This window comes from Stigmatopora nigra, chromosome 18 (genome assembly GCF_051989575.1).
Source record: "Stigmatopora nigra isolate UIUO_SnigA chromosome 18, RoL_Snig_1.1, whole genome shotgun sequence".
Lineage (NCBI taxonomy): Eukaryota > Metazoa > Chordata > Actinopteri > Syngnathiformes > Syngnathidae > Stigmatopora > Stigmatopora nigra.
In genome coordinates this window covers 10706359-10733888 of record NC_135525.1, presented here as the reverse complement: position 1 = coordinate 10733888, position 27530 = coordinate 10706359, and the positions used below count along the sequence as shown (strand labels likewise).

Here is a 27530-nt window from a genome sequence, read left to right as displayed (position 1 = left end):
TGTAAATAAAACATCAGATTTTTTCTATACATGCATTTTTTATCAAAACAGCCTATCGGAACTGTTATTTTTTACACTTTGATTGACTTGGATTCAATTGTGCTTAACACATCAATATATTCACATTTACTACTAATAAATATGACCATAGTGTCAAGATACTTCCGCACGGGTACACTAATTTAACCAAGCTAACCATTCACAGAAACCATATGTAAACGACAGTAGCAAAAAATGGAAGTAGGAAAGTGTACATGGCCCATTGGTTGTCCTAATTTGAAAGCCAGGACACACACTCACATGTCTTCTCCTGCTTTAACAACAGGATGTTCTAATACTGATTTGTCAGCTTTTGTCCATTAGATGATCCACAAACACATGTGTTATTGGGTCACTGAATAAATATAAGGCCGCTATCTATCTATGGAAACAAATTGGCAATGGGAAACTTTCCCCACTCTCTAGTAACCAGGCAACCGGTGGATGAGTGACTAAAGGCAGACGGGGAGCTGACTCACAGCTTCTGTGACGTAACGGATGTGAAAGGACAAACATACACACACACACCTCCACACACACTTAACAGATCGTGAAGGTGCTACTTTCAGGTAACTTTGTCAAAGTCATCTTTCTGTAATCCACTTTTCATGTCTTGGTGTAAAATGATTTATAAATCGGAACTCAACCAATAAGAAACGTTTTTTTGTGGATCTGGTTGTGTTTTTGGAGACTGTTTACTATAGTTTTACCAGGACTTGATAGATTTTAAAGTGTGGTTATGCAATTTGAAGTTATGGTTAGACCAGGGGTGGGCAAACTTTTGCCACATTGACTTTAAAATTTTTACAGATGAACCCGGTTCAGCACAAGATATGATACATATAAAAAAGTACATCCGTTAACAGTACATATGAAACAAACAGAAAAAAGTATTGTTAACATACTCTCCACTCATTATTAAAGTCAAAAGTATAAAGTACAATGTAAAGTAAGTAAAGGAATGTATTAAGAAATGTTAAAATGTATCTACATATTTTGCACATCACACAATCTGTCCACAGTTTTTATATTTGAAAATGTAGAGAAAATTCACAGGGCCAATAGGATGAGTGTAGCTATCTGATGCAATGTCTAACTAACCCCAACAGATGGAAGTCTTGTTCCTCTTTTCACTATTCTTAGTCCTCAATACCGAGTGTTTTAGATCGAGACCTTGTAACTGATCTTATCAGTACTTTTTCCAGTTCTTTCCTTCTCTGGGAATACAATCATTTGGATTTAATCAGATAAATGTTTTATTAAACATGATTTCATCTGCAAATTTAACAATGGACTGTTTTTTTACAGGCACAAGAATAGAAGAATAGTTTGCTGATACCACACAAACAATTACTCCGTTGCTGATATTGTCAAGGTGCAACATGGAAAAGGTATTTGACCGATTGGACTTACATTTTTTCTTCCTTTCATAGTAATAAACCAGTCCAGTTTTCTTAAGAAATCCATCTGAATTCCAAAGGTTCACATTAGGCTAATTGTCTTCCAATTTAATATCAGTCCAGTGCAGATCAAGGGTTCAATTTTGACTTAAATTAAACTGAATTGAATAGAATGGTAGTGTATATTCGTTGACTTTATCGTGTGATGAGTAGAAAAGTGGATTAGAACTTTATTTCATCCCGTATTCAGGAAATTTCTTTGTTATTGTAGCAAGACAGACACAAGACTTGGAAGACATTGTCGACCTAGTTTAAAAAAAACTGGAGCCACACCCAGGATTTCCACAAGGTACAACTTTCTGCAGACTGAGACTGTTACCACATAGTCCCTCAGAAGTAGTGAAGTAGTCTTTGGAGTTCCATGGTTTTGGAGATGTTAAGAAAACGATAAACAAACAAACCTGGACAAGCAATATATAGTAATGATAATAAATAGTAAGTAAATAAGTAGTATGAGTAGTAGTAGTAATAAGTCTTCATTAGGTCTTTGGTCCAGAACTTGAGTTAAGTATGGTGACAGGTCTTGAGTCTGTTGATCTTGTCTGTTATGGCTCTGTAGCGCCTTCTAGTGGACAGCAGAAGGTTGAACACGGACGGAACACTTCCCCCGACCTCGCAAAAGGAGAAATATGCCGATGCATGACTTTATTGACTTTTAATATTAGCTTTCTACCTTTTAGCTAGTGGCTAACTCTTCGTCTAAGCAGGATCGGATTTCATTTTGACAGTCGGAGTATTTGTTTTTAGCTTCGAGCGCCGCTGAAGTTGCTGACGATAGCGCTGACACAACTCCTCTTTAATTAATCAGTGGAGAAATATAAGCAAAAAGGTGTGTTATGATTCAAAACCTGCAAAATAAGATTCATTCTTATTGTTCATCACCCAAATGAACATTTTGTTGTTGTGTTAAAGTGGCTGTACAATCAGAATCCGGTACACCTGAGTCACCTCAATTGAAATGCTCTATTTCAGCTGCCGTGCGCATATTTATAGCTTAAAAAGGCTTGTCACCTGACCACGTTGCCCAGCTTTCATCAGCAGAAGTGACTCTTTAAAAACCATCAAAAACTCCCGTCAGACGGCGCCGTCTTGACAGGCGTAAAAAAGACAAAAAAACGTGTTCATCTGTCACCATGAAGACACTCGATAAGATCTGATTTTTCTTCGCTATTGTGTGTATTTTTATTTATTTATTTCTTGGAGATGGATTGGCTTTTTTTGCAGTTTTTCATCCTTAAACAAAGACATTTGCGTGTTAGAAATATTTTTGACTGTCGTGAAGGCCAAAATTGAATGGCATTGTATTAGTTTTGTTGTTGTTTTTAATTGGATATCATTTTTTTTCAAATGACTTTGAACAAAGCTTGAAGGTCTGTCAGAACGCTATTGATTTTCAGAGTCGTGATGAGGACAATATATGGGTCAGGTGATCGAGCTAATATGTCAAATGTCTTGAGACAAGGTCAAACGGTATGTTGGCAATGTCCTTCCATGTCTTGGATATTGAGCGATTGACAAAAGTTGAATGGTTGTCACACGTAAAATGTCATGTCAAGCTTCTAAATGCGAGTATAAAGAGCATGAAGGAAAATTGGAGTCAATATATTCCTCATGTTGTTCTCGAAGATTGCTTTTGTTCCACTATTGGTACACTAGAAAAAAAAATTATTGTAATCAAAAGCTATCTTGCATATAGACTTATATACCGTGTTTTCTCGCATATAAGCCGCATCCACGTATAAGCCTTACCTTAAAATTGCCTTAAAATCGTTCACAATTTTTCTTGAAGAAGCCGCCCTGATTCACAATTTTACAATAATAGGGAGTAAACATGTGTTAGTTTCAAGGGAAAAATCATTGTACATGGCTATTTATGTGCATATAAGCCGCACCCTCGATTCAGTCATCTTTTTTAGTGACAAATTGCGGCTTATATGCGCGGTAAGTAATTTTTCATTGGAATCAGAACCTTGCAAATAGAGTGAAATATACAATTTTAGATCAGTATTTGTGGTCCAGTATTCCTAATGGCGGCATTCATTTGGGACCTGTTGAATGAGCGAGATATGAAGCCGATTTATTGGAGGCGGGGGCAATCATAAAAGGTGTATCGTGGTGAGGAAAGCAGATCAGAGTGAGCGGCAAAAAGGGGGAGGGGAAAGAGCCAGCCACCTAAATCTTCAGACTTTTATTATCGCCACTCACATGCAGCCCCCTCCTCTAACGGAGCATGTGGAGCAAAAAGATGAATCGGTGAACCTGGCGGGATTACGGCACACAAAATATAAACCAAAAGAGCAAAAATTAACAGCAAGATATGCACTTTTTTTCCAAATGTCATTACCTGGACTAGTTTTGTTTGATTCCCCCATGTTTTACCTGGTCTTGACATCTTCTCTTTCCTGGAGGAGTACACCATGGGAAACTTTTCCCCAGACTCAAACCCTATGGAGCTGAGCTGTAACCAAGAACTGGATCAGGAGACCTTTCTCTGGAGAAACCAACAACTGGGACCGAAACTAAGCTGATCCGGGATCAGGAGAGCTTGTACTGGAGAAACAAACAAGCCAGGAAGGTACTAACTGGAGTTTTCTACTAAAGATTCTTCCTACTGTATCCAGTTCATCTTCATACTGAAAATCCCACAACAACAATCAATCACCAACGTTGGAAGACCACCACCTGATTCTGACATCGGACCATCCAGGAAAGGAATCCATGTCGGGAACGGAGCTTGCTGGATGGCCGCGAGAACCCTAAGTGAGTGTCCACACATAGTGACACTGACACAACACCGTAGCCTACTTTAAGACGAGTGTTCCCCAACATTAATTGGGCCAAGACACATATTCTAATATTGCACATATTGTTCTATTTCTGCCTGAAATCAATGAACATAGATTTGACTTACTCGATATCTCTTTGACGAATAAACAAACTCTTGATTGAAATACATAAATAGTGTCACCGTAAAGCACGGAATGGCAGAACGCATTAGTACGTGCCAGGAACATTTCTCACAATTAGCATTTAAGCGGTAACCCGCCCTCACTCACCCGCCGGTGCCACCCGTGACGACTTGACAGCTTTACAGGAAATCGTTGGCAGATGCAAAAGATGAGTGACTTGGAGGGGGACAATTGGCTTTCTGACACTCAAAGAAAAATTGACACTAAGAGTGCTGCTGTCACGGAAATCTTTTGGGGATTTAATAATCCCTCCCTTTGAACCCGGGGATACTTACCAAACTATAGAAAGTACAAGAGACCAAACAATCCAGATTGAATGTCAGAAAAACCTTTAATACTTTATATTTTTCGTCTAAGATGGGAGAAAATTTTTGAGATACATTCACCCACTGAAACTAGTTTTAATTTTGTAGTTTCAATTTAGTACAATATGTCCAGAACCTGATTTTTAAAGTATATTAGCATACTATCCATACAACGTATTTTTCGGAAGATAAGTCGCACTCGCCAAAGAATACTCAAAAATACTAACCAAAAAATACGAACCAAAAAATAGGAACCAAAAAAATACGAACCAAAAAAAAATACGAACCAAAATATACAAATCTGTCCACTTCTAATAGTTTTTCGTGTTTTACAGCCCTTCTATCTTTTTTTTAAATGACATTTTAATATTTATTAATACATTCCTTTTAGATTTGACTTTGTACTTTATACTTTTGACTTTAATGATGACTGATGAGTATGTTAATAATACTTTTTTTCGGTTTATGTTTCATATGTACTGTTAACGGATGCACTTTTTTGTATGTATCCTATCTTGTGCTGACCCCACCCATCTGTCACATTTAAGTGAACTTTTAGGGCCAAAAATAAACCAGTAAGATCTGGTAAGCATTCACTTGAGTATCCCGGCAACCAAACTGAGTTTGACAACCCCGTTTAAGACCAAGCGGTCCGGAAATTTTGCTCATTTTCAATGTTCGCGGTTGTCACTGTAAAAAAAGCGGAATCTAAAAGCAAAGACCCCTTTTTTCCGAGCGCGACCCTCCCGAAGCCATCTCCCGACTAATAACCGGCGCTTTTGTTTTGGCGCCTTGCACCTCAAAAGCCCGGCAGCATGAAAACCTTATTAAGATGAATGATTGATAGGCCGCCAAGAGTAGCGAGAACGCGCTTAACCCGCTCGGCTCTGGCTTTGAATCAAAGGCGTTGTTAATTATCTCAGAGGTCTCTGACGGCCTTTGCCGACACTCGCTCGGTCTATCAAAGACAAAGTCCGTGGCCATTCTTTATTGGCTTGGAGAGAGCCCACCTGTGCCGTATCAAAGCTTATTGATATCTTCAAAAAGATATTGGATTAAAGACACATGTAAATGGTGGGGTTGAAATAATCAATGACACAATACGATATTTAGCCTTTGGAAAGCTTCCTGGAGGACAGACAGCCTCCCTAAACTCTGGAAATCATCAAAAAAATTTAATCAAATCATTTTGGGAAGCAACTATTTTGGAAAAGAACCAAATTTCCAATTTAAATGCCTCAAAATTCACATCATTGCTACGGCTTCCGCCATCTTGATTCAACCAGAAGAATTTGGTAACAAGAGTGCATAGTGGGTACTCGGATGTATGGTTGCCGGACGTTTGGTCACCGGACGTTTGACAACATGACAGATTTTACTGTTGAAATCAGCTCTCTAAATTATATTCACCCAGGCGACCAAACGTCCGGTGACCAAACGTCTGGGCGACCTAACGTCCGGGCGACCAAATGTCCAGGCGACCAAGTGTCCGGCGACCGAACATCCGGTCACGGATGCAATTGCTGACTGTAAAACACCCGAAGAAGAACCCAAACACAAAGATAAACTAATTTTCATTATGCTATAGTTATTGTAAAACATGATGATAACAGTTTGATTCAAATTGTCCTACGCTTATTTATTTTTTTACCTTTCATATCGATATTGTTCCGGAAATACTCCAGAAAATAGGGTAAGGGTACTCCTGAAATAAAGTTGACTCTATGACATATTGTCTCGTCTTTACAGGCAGTAGGGTGCCAACATGGCCTCTCCCAGGAGAAAATCTGAACCTTCTCCTCGGAGCCAGCTCTTCCTCATCCTCCTCATGGCGTCCCCGGTACCCTTCCTCGCCCGGCCTCTCCTCCTTCACTCGTCCATCAACGTGGCGGTGGTCTTCAGCGGTTCTAGCTACCAGAGGGAGGTCCGCGGCCGGTTGAGTGGGGATAACTTTGTGGACCTGCCTGTGGTGGTCAACCCGGTGACCGTCCTGGTCAATGATACTAACCCAAGAGACCTACTCACCCGACTTTGCGATACCATGGCCACGGAGAAACTGCATGGTGTGGTTTTTGAGGACGATGTTGGATCTGGGGACAGTTCGGAGGTGAGGCGGGGAGTTTTTGTTTTCAGGTTTTTGGTTTTTCAGATCAGGGAAAATGATAAGAAGTCGTCCAATGTAATTTTCAGAGGGGAACATAGAAATAATTACATTAAAATTGATCTATTACAGGGTTAAATTATAGAGGATATTATTGCAAGATTCAAATTGGGAAACAGGCATATTTTGGCTTATTTTCAAAATTGGTTGGTTTTGGGGCATTCAGTTTTGGCGACATAATGTTTTTTTTGCGTAATATTGGGCGATTTAGGTCAAATTTGGAGAAAAGTTATGAAATTATGCGATTAAAAAACAAGGCATTTATTGTTTTGCATCACTTGAACAAGAATATGTTCAGAGTCCGCAGACATTAAATTTTGGGGACATTAGTCAGTGTAAAAAATTGGATTTTGGAATAAATTGGGTGGTTTATGTAATTTTTAATGGAAAAAATTTGATGACAAGGACTATTGTTAATATAGTTTTAAGTTAAAAGATTTTTAGATGGTGGTCTTCCTCGAGATTATTCCCATACTGCTTCATTTTCATGCAAAAATGTCCAACTTTACCGCAACACATCCAAACAGATATGGTTTTTACTATGGGTACTATAGACAAATGCCTCGGGTGCAATCTATTTAATGGTACATGACAACAGTCTTGCCAATTTTCTCCCAAAAAAAGGATATTACCAGCTTGTCTAGACGAGTATTCCAGGTTTCCACGTCAAGTTATCGTTGGAAATTGTTCTCAGAGTACTGCGTTTTGGGAATACCTTCCAAAATAGCAACATGACCGCTAAATGCTTCTTTTAAAACAAGATGACGATCTGCCCTTGGGTATTATCAGTAGGGTTAGAAAATAGAAAAGTGAAAGATAAAGGAGGAAAAAAAATGGAACGGTGAGAGAGAGAAAAATTGCAGGTTTATCTCGTATAGAATTATGCAAATTTTTTACGTAGTGGACTTCGAGGCATGCTGGGAAATGTGAGTAAGTCTGATTTTTTTCACGATTGCAAAGTTCATCGTCAAATGAAAACCTACAAATGTCGGTTTAACCGAAACGTCAAGCGTCCTCGTCTTTTCAGGACAACGTTGGCTATCAATCTGCCATTTTTATGACGATGGTGGCATTGAGGGAATTGATCCAGGGCCGAGATTCATTGACGCAATTTTCAATGAAATTTCTTTCTGTGTTCTTCAGGTGGCTGAGGTAGCACAAATTCTTGATTTCCTGTCAACGCAGACGGCGCTACCGATTGTGGGCATCAGTGGTGGTTCGGCTGTGGTCATCCCCTACAAGGTAGGCATCAATTTTTTCCCTTTTTTACCCGAACCACTTCAACCTTCTATTAGCTCGTGTAAAATATTAAATATACGCACCCATTTCCTATAATTCCATACTTTTTTCCAGATGTTCTGGTAGCGTTTTCTGCTTTTTGATCCATTTCCCTTTTTCTTTCCTACCCAAACCACTTCGATCTTCCATAAACATGCGTAAAATATCAAATGTACGCATCAATTTCCAATAATTGCTTTTTTTCCAGACGTTCTGGTAGCGTTTTCCGCTTTTCTGGCCATTTCCCTTTTTCTTTCCTACCTTAACCACTTCAATCTTTCATAAACTCGCCTAAAATGTCAAAGTACGCACCAATTTAAAATATAAATAGGAAACTAATGTTTCCAAATGGGGATTTCAAGACTATCATTTGGTTTCAAACCATTGTCAGTCTTACAAACTACGTTTAAACTTTCCAAACAATATATTTTCAATTCATATAATTTTTTTACTGGGTCATCTTTTCATACAAGTCATTTTCATATCTTCCAAAGTCCAAACGTTCCAGTCAATGAAACATTAAGATCTCCCAAACATGAAATTAAGCAAGATACAACATTGACACTTTAAGGGATGACGTTAGATGAAGCTAGCAAACGTCAGCCTTTGACCTCATTCCCCATCTTCTAATCTGGGGAAGCTTGAAGAAAACCGACTTGGGGGGGAAAAACAAGGATGAAGGGGCTCCTCCATCTCTCTTGAGCATGTGATCATTTCAAGGTGGATGAAGGCGAGAAAGCTGACACCATAATCAGGTGTTTTGGAGTTCTTGCTCTGGTTTTAGAAGCAAGAAACTCTTCATCTACTCACACATCTTCATCTCATTTTCTAAGCATCATCCGTCATCAACACCTTATATTTTTAGCGTTCGCTCTCACGTATAGATACACAAACATTCTCTCAGAATAATAGCGGGAGAAGCAGTTGTTATTTGAGTTAATCGGCCATCAGGTTGAAAAGTAGGCCTTGAATTATATTTTAATTTAGGATTTTGATGAAATAATGTGGTTTACAGTGAGAGGTTGGATGGATAGGGTTTTAAACGAGGGTTTAAAAGGTGGAAATGTGTGGTTTTTTTGTTCGGGTGAAGTTGTTTTGGGGAAGGTTTTAAATAGTGATTCAAGTTTGTGGGAAATTTTCAAGGAATTGTTGAGGTTTAAGGTTTAAAATGGAGGATTAAGGTAAATTAAGGTTCTCAATTAAATCAACCAATCAAAGATGAGGTTAGATGTTTTATTTGGTTTGGTTTAGGTTCGGTTAGAAGTTTATTTTAACTTGTATTTGGGAATTTTTTTGGTTGTAGTAGTAAACCAGACACAGAAGACATTGTAGATCTAGTTAAAAAAACTGGAACCACATATTGGAAGTCCACAAGGTAGGGACATTCTGCTGACTAAGTCTGAGATTACCACACAATGCAATATTCTGTTTTATTTATTCATTAGAAATTAGAAATATATTTTACAAAAATGTATGTAATATGTGTGTATTTCAGGTTTAGTAGTTTGTTTTAAAGGTTTTCTGGTATTTTCTGAGTACCATATGTACGTAAAGTAGGAGGCCACTTACTTTTGAATGGCTCTATGACTAATACATATTTTTGGATACCGTGTTCAACTTTTCCCTCACCCTCTTGTGTCTTCAATTCAATTAAGGACACACCTGCTCGGCCATTTTCCCCCCCTCAAGCTGCAGGACTCCATTAAAAACCCTTAATGAGACCCTTCAGGAGACTTCGGATCCCCGTAGCTCTTATCCGTCACCCCAAAAATTCCCAAAATGCAACACTGGCTCTATTAATCGGACCGGTTTTGTCCCGTTCTTTCACTATTCATGTCTTTATAAACCGGGACTGAAAAAGAGGGTGCTGGAGACAATGTTGCAGGTGGGAGGGTTGATTCTAGTCTTCTCAATAGTAGTTGATTATCAATAGCCAGCATCCGTCATGGAGGATGTCTCATAAGTCCGGGTTTTGTGTTTGTTTAAAGGCAAAACATCCAGATGTGAAATGTGTACTAAACCTTCGACATTTGCCAGACATTTCTTTAGGTACCCTTTGTCCAATAGGGTCTATTTCAAGAACTGCTTTTTAAGATGTCACGAGCTAATCAAATTGATATTTTAATACAAGAATGTCATTAGGCAATCATTATTATAGATGGAATAAACTGAGGAGATCCATTATGCAAGAGTTTTTAGATTCTGTTAATCAGATGGTGGTTTTATTTACTCGTTATGGGAAGACGGTCATGATTTTTTGATTGCGATTTAAGGTCTTGGATGGTTTTGAATTCGGGTTTTAGGGTTGGGTTGAAGTTTTTGAGGTCTAGGGTTTGGAATTTGGTAATCCTGGATGATGGTTTTAACTGGATTTGCTTGGAAAGTAGTTTTTTATACTTGGTTTGGGGGTCGGGGAACATATTTTAGAGATATTACATCTAGAACTGCTTTAATCTTCATTTTTTTTTGCAGTAGACTCTTCTGGAACGAATCTCATCATTGATTAGCAACAGCATATAAGAATCTTTTAAAAAATATTCATTTTATTACACTTTAAAAGTAGTGAAATTACCAAAAAACGGATGTATTTTGACTTTTAAATTCGTAGTATGGCTCACAAGAAATAACATTGGAAAATATGAATACTTTTTGGCTCTTTTCGTCTAAAAAGGTTCCCAAACCATGTTTTTTGAGGAAACCAGTGCAGTAAAATTCAGTATGTGAGAATTTGACGTTTGTCAAGATTAAATAGGCAAAAACGTCTCAAGGAAAAGATGTACTGTATCGTACATTTCAATTTAAATCGGCGGTTTTACTGTCCATTTAAGGTCGGTGTAACTACAGTCAGCCGTATGCCGCCTGTCAAAATATCAGGCCAACAAGTTGAAGTCTGTAGGCACGTTGCCTTTTAATTAATGAAGTTTCATAGCCCGGAAAAACGCTCTCGTGGAAGGAATACCGTTGGGCTTCGTTTGGGGGTTGGCCTCATTTTCGGGGCGCAAAGTCAGAAGTGAACCATCATCAAGACAAATGGAGAAAACAGGTCAAACTGTCCCATTAAAAATAAACAAATAAATAAAGATATAAATACCCCAAAACAGAAACAGTGACCTAATCAGATGCATTGCCTCATTTTTGGTGCAAAAACTCTTGACAATGGTCAGAATTTCTATCAATTTCTCCAAATCTATCACATAAATCTTATCTAATCCTAAAATAAATTTCAATAAAATATATTTAAGTTTAGTGACGCATCATAAACAGGCATTTACATTTCACAATTGAGTTTTTTTTGGTCTGAGACGCTATTTTTACGGCCCAAACTGAGATTAAATTGAATGACGGCGAGTTTTTCGCTATTCCCCATGCTCGCAGCTCTGGAAGACGAGGGGTGGGGTGGTTTGCGTTTGGAGGGGGAACGTGAAGATGACAGCTCTTCGCCCTGGGAAACGAGCCCCCCGAGAGTCATCTCCCAAAAGGCTTTCTGACAGTTTAACACAAGGCGCCTTCGCTACTTTTTATCAACGAACCAGTGACAACAAAAAAACATAAAACTCTGGTTTTCCCGGTAGGCGGAGGGATCTTCGTTCCTGCAGATGGGGGCTTCTCTGGAGCAGCAAGTCCTCTGCATGTTCAAGGTATACACGGCTCAAGGGAACTAGGACCAGAAGGTTCAATGCCTAATGACATTCTTCCGTCTTGACTTTGACTGTTAGCTCATGGAGGAATACGACTGGGGCGAGTTTGCCATCATCACCAGCTTGCTGCCCGGATACGAAACATTTGTGGAGATCGTTGAGGCCTACACGGATACGTCTTACTTCAATTGGCATCTCCAGGACACCCTGTCCATTGAGATGTCCGTTGGGGCCAATGACATGAGGACCAGGCGCATTCTACAACAGGTACGTTGTTATATTCTCTTAGCTGTTCGTTGGGTTTGGTGCTCGGTCTTTTGGTCGCCGGTCTTTTGGTCGCCGGTCTTTTGGTGACAGAGAGTTTACTGTTGAAACCAGCTCTCAAAATTATGAGAGAGAGTTTAATACCTATGAGAGAGAGTTTAATATCCAAGAGAGAGTTTCATATCTAAGTACTGTTTAATATCCAAGAGAGAGTTTCATATCTAAGAACTGTTTAATATCCAAGTACTGTTTAAGATCCAAGTACTGTTTAATATTTAAGTACTGTTAAAAAACAGTAGATATTTAGATATTAGACTCTCATGAATATAATTTTGAGAGCTTGTTTCAACAGTACTTGTATATTAAACAGTACTTGGAAATTAAACTCTCTCTTAGATATTAAACTCTTTCTCATGAATATCATTTTGAGAGCTTGTTTCAACAGTACTTAGATATTAAACAGTACTTGGATATTAAACTCTCTTAGATATTAAACTATTTCTCATGAATCTAATTTTGAGAGCTGGTTTCAACAGTAAACTCTCTCTCACCATTTGACCAGCGACCAAAAGACCGGTGACCAAACGGTCGGGTTCCAGTGGAGGATCCGGGTTGTGGGTGGGTGGAAATTACTGGGACAGAGATTAATGCGCATTGCCTTCAGGTGGACTCCCAGGTGCTCATGGTGTACTGCTCCCTCGAAGAGGCGCACTTCCTCTTCCACCAAGCCACGGAAGTGGGCCTAGTGGGACCGGGCTACATCTGGATCGTTCCCAGCTTGGCCGTTGGGAACCCCGAAGTACCGCCGCCCGCCAGCTTCCCCGTGGGCGTCATCGGCGTCATCACGGAACAGTGGCGCAAGAGTTTGCGGCAGAGGGTGCGGGAGGGCGTGGCCATCGTGGCTAAAGGCGCTCAGAGTTTCAAGAAGCAGCTCGGCTTCCTTCCAGAGGGACTCGGCGACTGCAGCAAGCTGGCAAAATACTCTGATAACAACACGCTATTCAGGTACGCTTTGAAGTTGTATGTTCGGAGTATTTGGCGCTCGAAGTAATGATGACTGAATCGAGGGTATGGCCTATCTGCGCATAAGTTAGACTTGACATAGACAAAATTCCAAGGTGACTAAGACGAACTGCCGTAATGTAAGACAATGTGGCCGATAAGGTCATTTATTTCAAAATAGAGAAGAGATAAACAGATAAAACGCTCATATGATACTTAGAGTATCTCAGAAATACCATGTACGATGATTTTTCTTAAGATTTTCCCTTCAAAGTAACATATTTGTACTCCCTAATAAAACTATAAATATGTAGATGAAATTTGTGAATCACAGGGGGGCTTATATGCGAGAGATTGTCAAATTCAACGATTTTTTGGCAATTTTAAGGGTGTGGCTTATACTTGGAAGCGGTTAATATACGATAAAATGTTTTTTGTTTTGTTTTGTTATGTTTTAAGTTTTGCACGTTCTATGAAATAATGATCATTTTAGTATTAGCATTAAAATAGAAATGTACGATTTTAAGACTATTTTAAGGGTACGGCTTATATGCGAGAAAACACAGTATGTGATGATCATGTAGACAGATGTAAGAATTTAAATTTGTTGTATTTCATCCCGTGCTTGAATAGCCCCAATTATTACAATCGTCTTTATCTAGTATCTTTTATTTATCGATTCACTTATTTCCCGAATCCTCCGACTCAAGAGTCATTCTTTTTATTTTCCCCTGCCCGTGGCCTAACATGCAAATTAACCTTGATTTATAATTCAAGCGCCAATCCGTCAGTGCCGTCCGGCGTCCTACCATCGCCGTATCACAATCGGCGGAAATGGGCGCCCTCGGAAAACAACACCGGCGGCGGCCTCCTATTATTCCCTAATGAGTTACTACTCGGCATTAGATTGAAGCCTCCCGGGGGAACGGCAGGTTTAATTAGAAAGCCTTGATTGCGAGCGTGCAAATGGATATGCAAATTTACTTGTGATATGCGCTTAAAGTTTTTGGGGGATTGCAAGTAAGACCCTGGTGTGACTTTGTGTGTAGGCACATGTTGAACGTGACCTGGGAAAAAAAGGACCTGTCGTTCAACACTCGTGGATTCCTGGCTAATCCCGCTATGGTTATAGTCGCTCTGGACCGGGAGAGGATGTGGGACAAGGTAGCTGGAAATTTAACTTTCTGATTGTAAGATAAGTCAAGTTGGCATACCTAGGCCAATTGGTCCCCTTATTAATGATTGGAATCCCCGTTTTTTTAGTGATAATAGTTATGTTCTCTCAAAATTATATTCATGAGAGAGTTTAATATCTAAGTACTGTTTAGTATCTATGTACTGTTGAAACCAGCTCTCAGAATTATATTCATGAGAGTACTTAGATATTAAACAGTACTTAGATATTAAATAGTACTTAGACATTAATCAGTACTTAGATAGTAAACAGTACTTAGATAGTAAACAGTACTTAGATAGTAAACAGTACTTAGATAGTAAACAGTACTTAGATAGTAAACAGTACTTAGATAGTAAACAGTACTTAGATAGTAAACAGTACTTAGATAGTAAACACTACTTAGATATTAAACTCTCTCTCTTAGATATTAAACAGTACTTAGATATTTAAACAGTACTTAGATATTTAAACAGTACTTAGATATTAAACAGTACTTAGATATTAAACTCATTCTCTTAGATATTAAACAGTACTTAGATATTAAACTCTCTCTCTGAGATATTAAACAGTACTTAGATATTTAAACAGTACTTAGATATTAAACTCATTCTCTTAGATATTAAACAGTACTTAGATATTAAACTCATTCTCTTAGATATTAAATAGTACTTAGATATTTAAACAGTACTTAGATATTAAACTCTCTCTTAGATATTAAACTCTCTCATGAATATAATTTAGACGATAGTGATTGATAAAATTTTTCACGTGTTCCGCCTAGCAACAAGTAAGCAGACTGAATTTAATACTAATGTGTCCACTCCCCTTGCAGGTTGGCACCTATAGGCGAGGCATATTACAGGCGCGTTACCCCGTGTGGCCACGCTACGGAAACTTTCTGGAACACGTGACCGACGACCGCCACCTGACGGTGGCCACTCTGGAGGAGCACCCCTTCGTCATCGTGGAAAACGTGGACCCGGGTACGGGCACATGTGTTCGCAACACGGTGCCTTGCAGGCGACAGTCCAATCACTCTGAGAGGTACACGCCACCCCCACCGCGGACTTTGGCGCGAACGTGTCGCTCGAGAAGAGTTTTTGATTCGTTTGCAAGGTCAAGCGCGAAAGAGACGTGGAGCTGGCTGGCTTGTTTGTTTCGCTGATCAAAAAGCTCCACAGCCCAATCTAAATTTGGCAATTTTATGCAAATGAGATGCGCCGAGCTCTCGTTTGGAGAACTTCTGCCTCTTAGGAGTCGATATGCCAGCCATCTTTGTGTACAGGACCGAGAAAGGGCGCCAAACTAAAAAAAAAGTAGTCATTTGTTTCATAAAGAAAGTGCTAGTACTTCAGAAATAGTTTTGGAGATGGTCATTAGACCTTTAGCATTAATAGATATAACTAATACATAGTTGGTTTTGTTTTTCTTCATTCATTCAGAATTTTTTTAACCACTTATCCTCAAAAATATGGCCAACCAATCATAGCGAGGTGTTCATTTGTTTTTTTAGTTTTTTTTATTTAATCGTATATAAATATTAATATTTGTATTTCTTTATTTATTAACTTATTTATGACCTATTTATTTATATATTTTGCTGTCTGTATTCTCTTGCTACAGTGACAATGACATTTTCCCGATAAAGTTTAATCTAATCTAATCTAAATGCTAGCCTAATCTAAATACTACCCGGAGAAAATCCACACAAGCGTGCAACCTCCACACAGTGAAGACCAACCTGGGATCAAAGCTTCGACCCTAGAACTGCGTGACCAAGGCACAAACCACCACACCACCGTGCCACAATTTTTATTTTTTCTGTTACTTATTCTTAAAAATCCCTCCCAAAAATACAATTTATACTTCCACTGCAATATTTTTTAACTCTGGATTTAGTATCTGGCACAAATGGTACCAAAACAGCAAATACTGAACATAATTTGTTACTGAAGTGGACATATTAGTATTTTTCTTCTCTTGTTTGCAGTATTATCGGCCATTCCGAGTCCTACACCAAGTTATGCTGCAAAGGCTTCTGCATCGATATCCTAAAAAAGCTTTCCCGCACCATCAAATTCTCTTACGACCTCTACTTGGTCACCAACGGCAAACACGGCAAGTTGGTTCGCGGTACTTGGAACGGCATGATCGGCGAGGTAAGCCATTTCACACAAGAACTTCGCCAAAGACTTTGAAAGTTAAAAGCATTCTTATAAAGGGAAAAAAACGCTGCAGGTTCCATGGATTGTTGTTGCTCTTTTCCACCTGGAGGCAAAAACAAGCGTTTGCATCTTTAATTTAGCTCGCAGTCACAAGAAAACAGATTCAAAAGCTTCTGTTTGGGGAGCTTTAGGATTCTTTTAAAGTGACAAAACAATATTATTCGTTATGCAAGTTTTAACAATGAATAATGACAGTATTTAAAAAATAATAATCTGCACCTACAAAGTAGTCTAGCGTCCATATTTGGAGCAGGTGTACATGCAAAGTTTTCTAGAAAAACACCTGCTCGCTTTCACATGCAGCTGTTTGATGTGGCCCATATGCGGGAGTGTGTGTGTGTGTTGGACCACGTGTGGGTATGTGTGGGTGTATGCTGTCACACCACTGACCCACTTAAAAGTCCATCAAAGAGACGAGGCAGGTGTGCGTTGGGAGCCATTTTGCTGCTTATAGCGTGAAGAAGGGCGGAAAATAATGCACCATTCGGTACTTTGTTATCAATCGGGTGGAAATATTCATTTGTTCTGCCCTGGAAAAATGTAATGGTCAATTTTGTGATGAATTGATTGGTTTGGACTGAAATGGAATCAGGAATAAGTAATTAGTAGATTCCACTTGTACATTTGTACACTTATTACTATATTTTCTGACTGCTTTCAACAGTTCTTAGATATTAAACAGTACTTAGGTATTAAAAAAGGACTTAGATATTAAAAAGTACTTAGATATTAAACAGTACATAGATATTAAACAGTACATAGATATTAAACAGTACATAGATATTAAACAGTACTTAGATATTAAACAGTACATAGATATTAAACAGTACATAGATATTAAACAGTACATAGATATTAAACAGTACATAGATATTCAACAGTACTTAGATATTAAACAGTACTTAGATATTAAACAGTACTTAGATATTAAACAGTACATAATTATTAAACAGTACAGAGATATTAAACAGTACATAGATATTAAACAGTACTTAGATATTAAACTCTCTCAGGAATTAAACTCTCTTTCTTAGATATTAAACTCTCTAAATAATATAATTTTGAGAGCTGGTTTCAACAGTAAACTCTGTCACCATTTGAGCGACGACCAAACATCCTGGCGACCAAATGTCCTGGCGACCAAACGTCCGAGCTTCTACATAACTGGCGAGGCTATGGAGGGAAAACAATTGATTACATAAGTCCTAAAAAAGATGTTGATGCCCTGAAAACTCCTATTAAAATACATTTTTACATACTGTGTCCATTCAGGTTGTGTACAGACGAGCCGACATGGCCATCGGCTCACTCACCATCAACGAAGAACGCTCCGAGATCATCGACTTCTCCGTCCCTTTCGTGGAGACGGGAATCAGCGTCATGGTCGCCCGTAGCAACGGCACCGTCTCCCCATCCGCCTTCCTCGGTGAGGACGTAGGCATCCCATCCCTTGATGGCCTACTTTTGAAAACCGCCACCACCTCCTGGGGAATCTTCCCAGCAAGCTTTTTATCCCGCCACTCACAAATTCCCCCCCACATTTTCCACTTTTTGCTCCTCTCCCTCCCCAGAGCCTTACAGTCCTGCCGTCTGGGTGATGATGTTCGTCATGTGCCTGACCGTGGTGGCCATCACCGTGTTCGTGTTCGAATACTTCAGTCCGGTCGGGTACAACCGTAGCCTGATCAGCGCCAAAGGTGAGCCCCAAGAAAAAAATTAATAAATCCCCCGGCCCGATTCGGCTTACTTACTCGACAGCAGCTCATCAATCCCGCCGTGCACTTTTGACAGAACACACCCGCGTCTACAGGGTCCGAAAGGTCACTCCCTCATTTTTTAATTAGTGTTCGTCAGTGTAGTAATCGAAGCTAAGACGGATGACGATGGCGACTCCCGCTCGGTTCGTAACAAGAAGTGAGTAAAGACCTTTGTTTTTAGTCAGATGTTTAAGACAGATAATTTGAAGAGCTGTTTTAGGCAAGTATAAGGTTTCTCTTATTTTTTTTAAATTAGATTATTGGTGGTAAAACTCATTTTTGTGACATAGTCTTCCAACAAGGCTGCCAAAATTCATCTATCAATGAATTAACTGGTTTTCCAATCATGATGATTGATAGACAATTTTTGGACATTCAAATGAGTACAAATCTTCTACAATTATTGATTTACAAGCAGATGGCCCGGCAAAACTTGTAAATCATACTTAGAAAAGGTGAAAATATTCAATCAGGATCTGACAACTGTCTCTGACCACCCTAAAAAAATTCAACGTTCTACCTTACACAGTTTGGACAAACATAGCGAGGGAAGCTTAACATACACCCATAAATCCTGCTTTCTAAGATTATAGGGGAAACATGGGAAATATTCCCTGAATTTAATCATAAAACAGAAATCACTGACTTTTTTTGTGAATGTCTTGTTTTGCAGATCCAGGTGGCCCAACCTTCACCATCGGAAAGTCGGTGTGGTTGTTGTGGGGGATTGTGTTCAACAACTCGGTACCCATCGAGAACCCCAAGGGCACCACCAGCAAGATTATGGTGCTCATCTGGGCCTTTTTCGCTGTCATTTTCCTGGCTTCGTACACCGCCAACTTGGCCGCCTTTATGATCCAAGAGCAATACATCGACACCGTGTCGGGGTTATCTGACAAGAAGGTAAGAGCTTTTGAAGGCTTGAAGGCCGTCATGTGGGTCAAATGGTTGCCAGTCTGAACAAAGCCTAAGTCTTAGTCCTTGTTCATTAGTTCTTGCATGTTAAACCTTCGGGTCAGCGCCAAAGAAACTCGATTTTATTGAGCCGAGCTGTAAATATCGGAGCATGACGTTTTGCCGATACATTTGAAGGTTATTGAAATCCATTGGAAAAATACTACAGCGCTTTGAAATGTTACCAAAATCACAAGCGACATACTGTTTGGGGTTCACCAATAAACATTACTATTAGTAGTGCTCGGACGTAGTACTATAGTGTTTAATATCTAAGTACTGTTGAAACCAGCTCTCAAAATTGTATTCATGAGAGAGAGTTTAATATCTAAATATCTACTGTTGATTCATGAGAGTTAATATCGAAGTACTGTTTAATATCGAAGTACTGTTGAAAGCAGTAAATATTTAGATATTAAACTCTCTAATGAATATAATTTTGTGAGCTGGTTTCAACAGTACTTATATATTAAACAGTACTTAGATATTAAACATTACTTAGGTATTAAACAGCGCTTAGATATTAAACAGTACTTGGATATTTACCAGTACTTAGATATTAAACAGTACTTAGATATTAAACAGATCTTAGATATTAAACAGTACTTAGATATTACACAGTACTTAGATATTAAACACTACTTAGATATTAAACAGTACTTATATATGAAACAGTACTTAGGAATTAAACAGTACTTATAATGTACTTATAAATATTTTTGTTTTAAAAATAGCCTGTTGACCTTTTGATATCCAAAGTGCGCTTATTCTTGTCGGCCATTGAGTCTTGATACTATGAAAAAAAACTAGAACGAAACTATCAAATAGGATTACAGTGCCTTATCTGTCTTCCTTGGCTCCACGACAGCCTTTATTCCTCCTCAGTATCCCTCCCGGATTCACCCTCATTCCCATTGTTTTTTGACTCGTACTCACGCATTCCTTATTGTTTTTTTTTTTAGTTTTTTCCCCCAAACTCCCGCTCCCGTCAGTCCCCGTTCTTTCCTCCCCACTGGTCCTTTTTGTTCCGTCATCACGTTTCCTTGGTCTCCCCGCAGTTCCAGAAGCCGCACGAGCACTACCCCCCCTTCCGCTTCGGGACGGTCCCCAACGGCAGCACCGAACGCAACATCCGAAGCAACTATCCCGACATGCACACTCACATGATGAAGTACAACCAAAAAGGAGTGGAGGAGGCGCTCAAGAGCCTCAAAACCGGGTACGCTTTTTAATTTTTTTTTTTAAACTTATTTTCCTGCCCGTCTTTGCAACAAAAGATTTATTTTTAAATTGCCCTCTCCCACTTGACGACTAAACGATTGATGGCCCTTTTTTCTTTACAAGTGCATATTTTAGGAAGGCGCTGGATTATTTTTAGATTCAGAAAAAAAGACTTCTAGGGCTTCATTTGTATTTCAAAGTGATGTCTATGTCGTGGGCGGAGGGGGAGTCGGGCCAGATTCAAATGACGGATTGATCAATGTTTATGAGAGAGAAATAGGCGGAAATATTTCATCATTTTAATCATTTTTAGTTTATATTTTCACTTACCGGATTTTCTCGCATATATGTATATGTATATGTGTATATATATATATATGTATATGTTTATATGTATATATATGTATATATATACATATATATCTATATATGTATATATGTATATATGTAAATATATGTATATATGTATATATGTAAATATATGTATATATGTATATATATGTTTATATATGTATATATATGTATATATCTATATGTGTATATGTGTATATATGTATATATGTATATATACATATATATGTATATATGTACATATATATAAATATATGTATATATGTATATATGTATATATATATGTATATATGTATATATCTATATGTGTATATCTGTGTATATATATGTATATGTATAAGTTAGTCGATCTTGTTTTTTTAATCAAGTACCTTTTGTTTTTGTATACGTACATCAAATGAATAATTTGATTGATAAGTCTTCTATAGTTTCTCTCATCCATTCGTTCTTCATTTTAAATGTACTATACCTTAAGTCCTGTATAAAAATACTATTCCGGGCCACTCTGCTAAAATATCCTTCTCCGCTTTGCCTGGTAACAGCTCTTTAAATTTGTCCAGAAGGCAAACAAGGCCTTTTTCTACTTACAGAAAACTAGACGCGTTCATTTACGACGCGGCAGTTCTCAACTACATGGCGGGCAAAGACGAAGGCTGTAAATTGGTTACCATCGGCAGCGGCAAAGTCTTCGCCACCACCGGCTACGGCATCGCTCTTCAGAAAGACTCTCGCTGGAAGAGGCTCATCGACTTGGCTCTGTTACAGTTCCTTGGCGATGGTGAAGAAAAAAGCTTTTTGTTGTCAACATCCATCCGTAAACGCTTTAGTCACGCAAATTACGAGTAGTGGAAGGCGCCAATGTTTTGAAATTTAATTCCAGGGGATACGCAACGCCTGGAGACAGTCTGGCTTTCGGGTATCTGCCAGAATGAGAAGAACGAGGTGATGAGCAGCAAGCTGGACATTGACAACATGGCGGGGGTCTTCTACATGCTACTGGTGGCGATGGGTCTCAGCCTACTGGTCTTCGCCTGGGAGCATCTGCTCTACTGGAAGCTGCGCCATTCGCTACACAAGTCGCACAAGCTTGACTTCTTATTGGCCATCAGCCGGGTAAGGCCTGGTTTTGTGTCTTGGAATTAAAAGTATCATTGTATATAGAATTCAAGAATGTTGTGACTGGACGTTTGGTCGCCAGTCTTTTGGTGACAGAGAGTTTACTGTTGAAACCAGCTCTCAAAATTATATTCATGAGAGAGACTTTAATATCTGAGTACTGTTTAATATGTAAGTACTGTTTAATCTCTAAGTACTGTTTCATATCTAAGTACTGTTTCATATCTAAGTACTGTTTCATATCTAAGTACTGTTTCATATCTAAGTACTGTTTAAAATCTAAGTACTGTTTCATATCTAAGGACTGTTTAATATCTAAGTACTTTTGAACCCAGCTCTCAAAATTATATTCATCAGAGAAAGTTTAATATCTAAATATCTACTGTTTTCAACAGTACTTAGATATTAAACAGTACTTAGATATTAAACTCTCTCTCTTAGATATTAAACTTTATCTCATGAATATAATTTTGAGAGCTGGTTTCAACAGTAAACTCTCTGTCACCATTTGACCGACGACCAAAAGACCGGCCACCAAACGTCCGAGCAAAATGAAACCCAGTTCCTTCCACCGTCCTTCTCTTCCAGGGTATCTACAGTTGCTTCAAGGGGGTGGAAGATCACGGCCGTTTCTCCCACCTGGCCAAACCCGACCTGACCTCCAACTATGCCCAAGCCAACATGTTAAAGATGCTCCGAACCGCCAAGGAGCTGGTCTCCTCCGCCAACGTCGAAAGCTCCCTAGAGAACGCCACCAAGACCATTGAGCATTTCAGCCGGCACGGCGGCGGCCTGCCGGTTCGAGTCCCCCACCTGGCTTCCGAAACGGCGCCCGGAGGTTTTGCGTACATCATGGAGAACCACACCTCCTTCCCCCGGGAAAGCGTTTCCCCTCAAAAAAACACCAACCGGCCCACTCCATTAAGATTCACTCTCCCCACTCATTCCACGTCTTGTCTTTACGAACGTCCACTTCCCGTCTCCAGTCTCAGTTCTCCGCACTTGGCGGTCAACGAGACTCAACCCGATTCTTATTCCCGCCACTACCAAACCACGGGTCGACTCTACATGGACCCCCATCCTCAATCCAGATTCATCTCATGCACTGATCTACAGCTACCTGACATCTACACATCCCATCCTGTCCCTCTACCCCAAAACCAGAACATGGAAGCGGGTCTCTACCAAAGAAAACGAAGATCCAAAAGCTTCCAGTGCGGGGATGGCGACGCAGAACGAAAAAAGTACAAGGACCACGAGAAGAACCAAATCGGCCTCTGCGAACTAAAAGCCAACAACCTCCAGGGCAACCACGTCTCCGCCCCTAGCGTAGATAGCATCTACTCAGTCGAAGGAACCTGCCCTCTAGTGGACAACTACAGATCCTGGCCTCCAGAAGACGTCTTGTTAGGAGGAAGACGCCGGCGCCGTCGCTCGTCCTTCCTCAAAGCCACGTGGGGTAGTGAGCAAATCCACCAGCTGGACGAATCCCAGTCCTCCCTTTCTAGCCACTCCCCCTCTACACTTCCAGACCTCTTCCCGTGCCACCTCACGCCAATCCCCAAGGCCCACAACCCGGCCCAACTCCGGAATAACTTGTGCCTGCCACGGAATCGAGCCTACCTACACATAAGGGAGGACCACAGAAGGTCCACTGGGCGTAAAGGTCAACGGTTGAGATATTCGCAGTCCGCCCACCTGCCGACATACGGCGAAGCGGTCCAGCACGGTGCCGGTTTCAGCCGGGGTGCCGTACGGAGAGCTAGTAGCCTCCTTAGCAGACAATACGCCCACTATCTAAACTCCTATCCCGGGCTACCTCCTTACCAGTCGCCAGTCAACCCGCAGAACCGCTACCAGACCCCGCGTAGTCATCGAGCGACCGGTCCCGTGTGTCAATTCCTAGCTTGCGGAGGGGGACGGTGCAAGGGGCAACCGGCCCTGCTGTACCAGGACAGTGTCTACGGTGCTTATGGCGTCTATCAGAGTTCTCAGACTGGATCGGATACTCAAGGAAGTCAAGGAGGACTGGGCGGGGCAACAAGGAGTCCTTGTATACTCCAACCGTGGAAACGGGTGTCCAGTTTGGAGTCGGAGGTTTGAGCCCCCGAAAAAAAACACAGCCAAGGAGAACTTATAAGGAATCACTGTGGAGAACGTTGGATAAGTGGATTTGTTAGAAGACCCAGTGTCAAAATAGACCTGCACTGTTTACTCTTTAGGATTTTCTTGCGTTTCGTCTACACCGAATCACTCGTTGGTTGAAGTATCACCAGAGTTTTCATGCTGTGGCATTCGTGGCGTTGATATTTGACTGTGGATTGGGATTCAGACTTTTGGTGTCGAGACCACCAGCTGTGGGGGAAGAGGGGGATGAAAGCATGACATCTTTTCAAACTGTCAGCCAAAAAAAACGGAACGCAAAGAAAGAATGATAGCCTGAATTTTTGGTGACAGGGTAGTGCTTTTTTTTCTAGGATGATATCATCGCTTTGAGACGTCTGCAAAGGAGACATCAGGTAACTTGTTTGTAGTGGTGGTGGTGGTGGGATAGCTATTTTTAGTACAAATAGCACTTGAAATTGTTACTGGCAGAGAAGACAAATGCATGGATGCGTAGCCTTTTTGTTTTTGGCTTTGATATTATTGGCGATTTTTGGAGGATTTAGCAAATACTACATGTCCAAGTTGTACTAAACAACATGACAGAAGGACCCCTCATGGGAATTGGTGCAATGCCAGACTAAAAATGACAACCCTAAATCTTAAATGCTAACTTAAAACCATTTTTCCAAATATTCCCCTTTACCGCAGCTCCCAGTTTTAAACATTTACAATTATATATTTGTCCTATTATAACTAAACCTAATATTAAATCATACTTCGTAAAGTTTATTGTATGGGAAAACAAAAACAAACAAAAAAAACTAAACATATATATTATTCCATCTCCAAGGATTACACCAACTTTGTATATTTTTGAATACTTTGCACGCGATATGAAATAAGTAAGAATATTTACCATTTTTTAAGGGTATACGTCACTACTACAACATTACCAATAGCCTCGAATTGCCAAGTACTGTATTTTCTCGCATATAAGCCGCATCTGCGTATAAGCCGTACCCTTTAAATTACCTTAAAATCTTACAATTTATATATTATACATAAATTTTACAATCTTTGTATAATACACCCCCTGATTCATATTTTTCACCTCAATATTTATAGTTTTAATAATGAATTCAAGGATATTACTTCATAAATTGAAAGGATCGTCTACTGGATCACACATTCCTATTAAACAAATTCAATAAGGAAGTCAGGTGAGCACTACAACCTAGAAGTGTGTTTAATTTGTCATCCCTAGCTAAGATGGCGTTGCCCTGATCAAGTAAAGCATGCCAAGTCTAATTTATGCGCAGATAAGCCCTACCCTTGAGTCAGATAGCATTTTTTTTGCGACAAATACGGCTTATATGCGAGAAAATGCAGTCCACAAAATCCTTTTTTATCGAGCCAGAAGTTCCCACTACAAAACAAACGTAGCACCACGGTTTATTGTTTTTTTTTGGCCAGTCAGTCCCTTAAGAGTGACATTATAGCTCCACCCAGTAGCTAAAAATTCCAATATTTCCCTCAGGGGTTGACCAAGACCAAATAAAAGGGAAAAGAACGAAGCAGAAGGAAATCAGATGACATTTTTCAAGCTAAAAACAAGACATTTTGGAAGGAACGACTTTAACGAAGGCAGTCCACATGATCACAACTTGCAAAGACGGTTTTCTGGACGGCGTTGACCAGCACGAGGTGTCTTATTCACTAAAAACATGGGCTCTTCTTCACTGGCTCTTTTGCGAGGCCATAAAACAGCGCAAAAGGGCCTGGTGATACTACTTTATTCTTATTTATTTATAAGTCTTATATATTGCTATGAATATAATGTATGTGTGTGATCTTTGTGTAATCTCCTTAGGAATTTATAGTCGCTCACTAATTTTTTGTACTCACCAGTCCGACACGGTGTAATGTTGGCCTATTTGTTACGATTGTAGCAACACGCGCATTTTTCCGATTCAGCACGCCTTGTTCCGCTGTTTTGCATTCCGATTTCATCTCTGCTTTTGTTCCGTCACTTCGGATTGCTTAACGAGCGACTTTAAATCAGGTGATTTAAAGATGTTATTCTTATCTAGACCAACCATCGCCCTCACCCTGTAATGAATCACTTAGAGAAATTAAAGAGCCTTTTTTTTGGACGATGACATATCCGTGTGTATTTTTCCAAATTTTGAAAACCTTATCTGATACCTCGTATCCGTGACCGGACGATTGGTCGCCGGTCAAATGGTGACAGAGAGTTTACTGTTAAAACCAGCTCTCAAAATAATATTCATGAGAGAGAATTTAATATCTAAGTACTGTTTAATATCCAAGTACTGTTTAATATCCAAGTACTGTTTAATACCCAAGTACTGTTTAATATCGAAGTACTGTTTAATATCCAAGTACTGTTTAATTTCCAAGTACTGTTTAATATCCAAGTAATGTTTAATATCCAAGTACTGTTTAATATCCAAGTACTGTTTAATATCCAAGTACTGTTTAATATCCAATTGCTGTTTAATATCGAAGTACTGTTTAATATCCAAGTACTGTTTAATATCGAAGTACTGTTGAAACCAGCTCTCAAAATTATATTCATGAGAGAGTTTAATACCAAAATATCTACTGTTTTTAACAGTACTTCGATACTAAACAGTACTTAGATATTAAACAGTACTTGGATATTAAACAGTACTTAGATATTAAACTGTACATAGATATTAAACAGTACTTAGATATTCAACAGTACTTAGGTATTAAACAGTACATAAATATTAAACATTACTTAGATATTAAACTCTCATGAATATATTTTGATAGTGTCTCAAAATGCGAACAAATCCCAGAAGATAGCAACATGTGGGATGGATAACACATGTGGAAAAATGTTAGCCAAAGAGCGCCGACAGATTAAAAGAAGAAGAGCGATGGGTTGACTTTGTGAAGGGCAGATAAGAAGTGAGCTCTCTGATTGGAGGGAGCGAGATATGGTGGAGAACAGGTGGGCAAGTGAGCGCCACGTCTATTTCTGGGCTCGCGAGACGGGGTGTTAATGAAACCTGACTGAATACGAGAGGGAGAAAGAGTTTGAGTGGAGGAAATCCCTCTTGAAGGTGTCTTTGGCCAAAAGATAGGCTTCCCATCTCGGAGTTTGTGCTATGTTGCATTTGTATGTTTTTCTTTTAACAGGTATGCAAATTCAACAAGATCCCTGTAGATCTTTCTATATAATATTCATAGATAGTCCCACAAAAAGTATTTATTACATGGGTCCTACACACAAGATCTTATGGATAAGTCACGCTTCTCTGGTTATCCTCAACCCAATTGGAGTTTTTGCTCATTTTCTTGGCATACTTGACCAGATACGTAAAGCTCTCAGATAGAAATCCATCCCAAAGGAATACGGGTTAGAAAATGCCTTCGTTTTACTTTGTCTTACCGTTATTTGTTTCTTTTTTAACCTACAAACGTGCAAAAAACAAAACAAAGTATCCTGAATTGAGT

The 27530-nt window shown here is 39.4% G+C and overlaps 1 protein-coding gene across 2 annotated transcripts; it reads left to right on the top strand.

Moving 5' to 3' along the window:
• The first annotated feature begins 1353 nt into the window (after positions 1-1353).
• LOC144211475 (glutamate receptor ionotropic, NMDA 2C-like) lies at positions 1354-26151 on the top strand. 2 transcript variants are annotated; one of them, XM_077738768.1, is made up of 17 exons: positions 1354-1430; positions 3908-4259; positions 6523-6880; positions 8078-8176; positions 11785-11850; positions 11929-12117; positions 12779-13119; positions 14166-14280; positions 15126-15337; positions 16284-16452; positions 17791-17944; positions 18090-18215; positions 18949-19178; positions 20288-20448; positions 21392-21579; positions 21682-21914; positions 22506-26151. In XM_077738768.1, exons 3-17 carry the CDS (start codon positions 6539-6541, stop codon positions 24018-24020), a joined length of 4140 nt encoding a protein of 1379 aa, XP_077594894.1. In that variant the 5' UTR covers positions 1354-1430; positions 3908-4259; positions 6523-6538; the 3' UTR covers positions 24021-26151. The 2 variants fall into 2 exon arrangements, with proteins under 2 accessions (XP_077594894.1, XP_077594893.1); XM_077738767.1 differs by lacking the exon at positions 1354-1430 and having other exon boundaries at positions 3698-4259.
• The last annotated feature ends 1379 nt before the right edge of the window (positions 26152-27530 follow it).